This window comes from Myotis brandtii, unplaced genomic scaffold (genome assembly GCF_000412655.1).
Source record: "Myotis brandtii unplaced genomic scaffold, ASM41265v1 scaffold250, whole genome shotgun sequence".
Classification (NCBI taxonomy): Eukaryota; Metazoa; Chordata; class Mammalia; order Chiroptera; family Vespertilionidae; genus Myotis; species Myotis brandtii.
This window is the reverse complement of record NW_005359478.1, coordinates 2,023,058-2,027,590: the sequence shown is the minus strand read 5'-3', so window position 1 is coordinate 2,027,590 and position 4,533 is coordinate 2,023,058. Positions and strand designations below refer to the sequence as shown.

Here is a 4,533-nt window from a genome sequence, read left to right as displayed (position 1 = left end):
GTAGGCTGGGAGGTCCCCGGTGGGCACTGCCCCCCGGGCCCGCTGCTGGGGGAGGAGGGAGGGAGGCTCTAATAGGACCTGGGGCCTGGCCGTCTCCTTACCTCGAAGGAAGTTCAGCTCTGTCAGCAGCTTCATCTCTCGCCCCACGTCCAGCTGGCAATGGCGGAAGGAGGAGTTGGCAGCTGGCCGGAACATCTGGAGGGCCTCTGTCGCTCGAGCGATCCTGGGATGGGGGCACCCAAGGGTCAGGCACTGCCATCTGGGCCGCCACCCTCCTCCTGGATTCTGCCTGCCTGCCCCTGAGCCCTGGCATCAGCTTTGGGTCTCTTCCTCGTCCCCTCACGCCAGCTGGGGATTGGTTTGGCCTAGTGGGAAAATCCTCAGGGCCCAGCTCTCCATCGGCCGGTACTTGAGACATTGTCTTGGACACTGACTACACCCGTGATGCCCCTGCCACCCCTCCCCCCCGGAGCCCGTGTCCCTGAGCTGTGCCCTGAAGTACCTGTTATGTAACTGCTTGGCTGCTTGCACAAAGCAAGGCTGGTCTGTTTCCTTAAGGACCTCCTGGGCGTAGCCCACCAGGCCTGAGCCGTCTAGGAGGCTCCGGTGCTCCTGGAGCTGGGCGCCGAGGCGGGCCAGCCGCTCCTGCTGGCACTCCTCTACGGCCTGAAGCAGCGACGCCCTCTTCTCCTCCAGCACCGCACCCAGCCCCCGCACCAGCTGCGACACCTCCTCCTTGGCCTGCTGACCACTCACCTGCCCAGAGAGCAACACTCACTATCTTCTCGAAGGTAGTGCCTGTGCCAGCCTCCTGGGGCCCCACACCATGGCTAAGATCACAAAGAACCTGGGGAAATGCCACCCACCCATTTCAACAGGGCCAGGCTTATGGGTCCAAAGGCACCGCATACCCACATGGCCTCAGCTCCTGGCCATTTGTGCTAACCTTTCTGGTGCCCACACCACGATCCCTAAGGACTCCCCCAAACAAAAGAGATCACCACTGGGACTGTACCAACATCAGTGGCGTCTGTGCCACCCTTATTGCCCATGCCCGCGCCAGCTGACGTATGCAATCTGGTATCAGAGCCATCGCCTTACCCTGGCTCCAGGATATGTGCCATCCTCAGCAGGTTTCCGAGCCTGAGGGCATCTGAACTACTTTCTCCCTGTCCTGTCCCCACTGTAGTTCCAGGTATAGCCTGCCCTAGGGCACTGAGGTTCCTGCTAGCCTGGTTTAGTCAGAACCTGGACATTCATGGACCCCCACTTCCTGAGCTTGCATCCAGGTGACTGGGCCACGCCTCTCCATACCCTCTTGCTGTGTCCAGGCCCAGGTAGGGCCAAGGGCCACCTCTATGCCCTCCCTCACCTCAGTGTGCCTCAAGGTCTCCTCCAGCTCACAGATCTGGGTCTGTACTGTGTCCTGGTTTCCTAGGATGTATGTCAGGCTCTTTGTCAGTTTGTCCTAAGAGGGAAGAAAGAGGTGGGGATCATACCAGCTCGGCAGAAGCTAGCAGGAAGAGGAGGTGTGAGAGGATGTGAGGCTGGGAGGCAGCCCGGAGTGGGGGTTAGCTCACCTTGAGGGCCTGGTAGGCGCTGAGCACCGGTGTGATCTTGTGCCCGCTGTGGGTGCGCCTCACTCGGCAGAGTTGGCATACCAGACGTTGGCATGTCTTGCAGTAGTGGGTCACCTCTTCCTTGTGGTCTGGGCACATGAGGCCCTAGGGACAGAAAGGGCAATGGCACAGTCAGCCAATGGTCTGCGAAAGGGTGTGACCTACCACGGGAGCAGTTTGGTGCCCTCCCTCCATTGGCCAGATGGGGGTGTCCACAGTGCCACCTGGTGGTACATACGAGCATCAAAAAGAGCCTTTCCTGCAGCCTCCAGGCACCAGCATCCTCCTCCCTTCCTCTACCTCAGGAGAGGCGTGGGAATAACAACTTAAAGATGACAAGTAATCTTAGCCTTGTGGTCACTAATTAACCGTGTCCACCTTGTTCTCTGCCATGTCCCAATGCCTGGAACAGGGCTAGGCACATAGATGCCTGATACATATTTGTTCAGTGAATAAATGCATACAGACCTTCAATGTACAGATAACTTTCACAAACATTATCTCATGTGATCCTCTGAACAGCCCTGAGAGTGTGGATATTGCAGGACATATATCAGCCCCCTTCAGCAGATAGGATGAAGGCTCCAACGTGTTCGAGGATCTGTCCAGCGCCTTCTTTTTTTCTGCTTTCCACTTGTTTTTATTTTTTTTTTAAATTTTATTTTATTGCTTAAAGTATTACAAAGAGTATTACATATGTCTCCTCCCCCCCCCGACATTCCCCTGGCCTCCCCTACCCCCCAGTGTCTTTGTCCATTGGTTATGCTTATATGCATGCGTACAAGTCCTTCGGTTGATCTCTTAACCCCACCCCCCCCACAACCCTCCAGCGCCTTTCTTGTTGTTGTTACAGAAAAAGGAGCTTGGCTACGGCAAACCCCTGCCCACCTCCTTTTGGAGGCTCACAAGGCCAGGCACCCCACCCGTCCACTTCTACCAGGCCCCTCCCTTCCCAGGCTCTGCAAGGGCCGCTCACCTTGGGGCGGAAGGAGAGGGTGGGCAGGGTGGGCTCATGCTGGGCCTTCTGGGTGCCCCAGGGGTGGAAGAGCTTGAAGCACTCGTTGCAGAAGGTGGCACGGCACTCGGTGCAGCCCTTGGTGGCCTCCAGTGGTGGGGGCTTGCACAGCTGGCACAGGATGGAGCCACCCACACTCACACTCTGCCGGTACCGCTCCACCACACGCTCCAGGGTCAGGTTCCGGAACAGGCCTGCCAGGCCCCGCTCCCCCAGCTCCACATCGCCCTGGCAGGCTGGGCACGGGAACATGATCACCTGGGGGTGCAAAGCACCTCGCTTCCGCCCGGGGTACGTCCCAAAGCCTATGGATGGGCCGGGGAAGTAGGAGGTCAAAATTACAGCTGGCTGGAGGTGGGGGAAGTCTGTTCCACTAAAAAATTAATTTTTTATTGTGTCATAGCTCAGCTGAGCCTGACTGAGAAAAAGCTCCACCCCCTGAAAGACAGACAGATGCCCCTGACCAAGGATGACCCCTCCCATCTTCCTGATGGACATCCCAGCATCCTCACCCCCACCCCACAGGCTCCAGCCCACCTGACTTCAGCAGCCGGTCCAAGCGTTCTGGCTTAGGGAGAGTTCTGCGGGACAGGCGGGGGCTGCGGGTGGAAGGGGTGGAGGCAGGAGAAGTGGGCTCGGAGCTGGGGTCCCCACCGTGGCCTACATAGCCCTGCTGGCCCAGCACCTCGCGGGCACAGGCCTGGCACACGTTGTGGGTACAGGGCAGCACCAGCGGCTGCTTGTACATCTCTTGGCACACGGGACACAGCAGTTCCTTCTCCATGTTCTTCATGCTCGTCTGTGGAGGGACCAGGAGTTTAGGTCAGAGCTTGGACGCGGAATATCTTGACAGGCCCCAAGGGGTCTCAGGCAGGGGGCAAGACAAGCTACGTCTGGCTTTCCCCCAGTACCAGCCCAGGCCTGGTCCACAGCCCTTCCCAGCCCTGTCTCTTGCCTCTATTTCTCGGAGGCAGAGCTAAAGGCCTACGCAGGAGGAGGGATGCTCGGAGATCGTACCTCCGCCAGCGCCAAGCTCCGCCCCCTCCACTCCCCCTGCCCAGCCAGATCTGCAGCCCCGTCACCTGGCCATTGCCCCCTGCTCCCCGCCCCCATCTCTGCTCCTCTGCTCCCGCCCCCGGCACGTCTCTCAAGGACACCACACCTAGGGGACCCCTGCCCCCTTCTCTGGCCCACCCCACGCCCCCTCCCACGCGTGACTCCTCCCTATAGGCAGGCGCAGCGCTCTCTCCATCCTCCTGCTCACCACGGCCGTATTCCTGCTGCGGCTCTGGCCTGCGGCCTCCCCAGCCTCCATCCGCCATCCTCACTTCCCCAGGCATCTCCTCCGGCCCCCCGATACTAACCATTCTCCTTTGCCCCCCACCATCCGGACCTCCCGCTCCTTCCCCCAACGCTACTGGGCTACCCGCAAACCCCTCCCCGAGCGAGGGAGAAACAGCCTCCCTCCTCGCCCCCTCCCCACCGGAAGTACCCCTCCCTTTCTTCGTGGCGGGGGTCCTCGCTATGCCCCACCCCCTCACCTCACCTTGGTCCCCCTCTTCGCAGCCATCCCGGTCAGGGGCGCAGCTGACACAAAGGAGGGAGGGACGTGGAGGGAGGGGGGAGGAAGTGATGGTGGGGGGAGCAAGGTTGGCACCGCCCCTGGGAGAGCCGGGCATGAGTTGCCATGACAACCGCAGGAGGCTGGGAGGCAGCCCGGAGTGGGGGTGCGGTGGGGTGGGGTCTCGTGGAGCTGTCCAAATTGGGAACTGCACCCTGGGGTGGCTCCTTCGTCGCCCCTACCTGCCCTCAGATTTCTTGGAAATTTTCCAAGCTCACACTCGCCCCGTCCTCACAGCGCAGCCCCACTGCCCTGCAGCCCCAGCCCCGGTGCATGGG

The 4,533-nt window shown here is 60.4% G+C and overlaps 1 protein-coding gene across 1 annotated transcript in view; it reads right to left on the bottom strand.

The window, feature by feature from the left end:
* The window catches only part of TRIM46 (tripartite motif containing 46), a 9,151-nt gene extending 4,633 nt beyond the window's left edge, over window positions 1-4,518 (bottom strand). The window contains exons 1-7 of the mRNA XM_014540647.1: window positions 4,181-4,518; window positions 3,172-3,433; window positions 2,596-2,939; window positions 1,581-1,724; window positions 1,373-1,468; window positions 503-756; window positions 102-223 (exon numbers count right to left, since the gene is read on the bottom strand). Coding sequence (XP_014396133.1) covers window positions 102-223; window positions 503-756; window positions 1,373-1,468; window positions 1,581-1,724; window positions 2,596-2,939; window positions 3,172-3,433; window positions 4,181-4,204 — 1,246 coding nt within the window. The 5' untranslated portion in view covers window positions 4,205-4,518. The remainder of the gene's footprint in view (window positions 1-101; window positions 224-502; window positions 757-1,372; window positions 1,469-1,580; window positions 1,725-2,595; window positions 2,940-3,171; window positions 3,434-4,180) is intronic.
* Window positions 4,519-4,533: the final 15 nt, after the last annotated feature.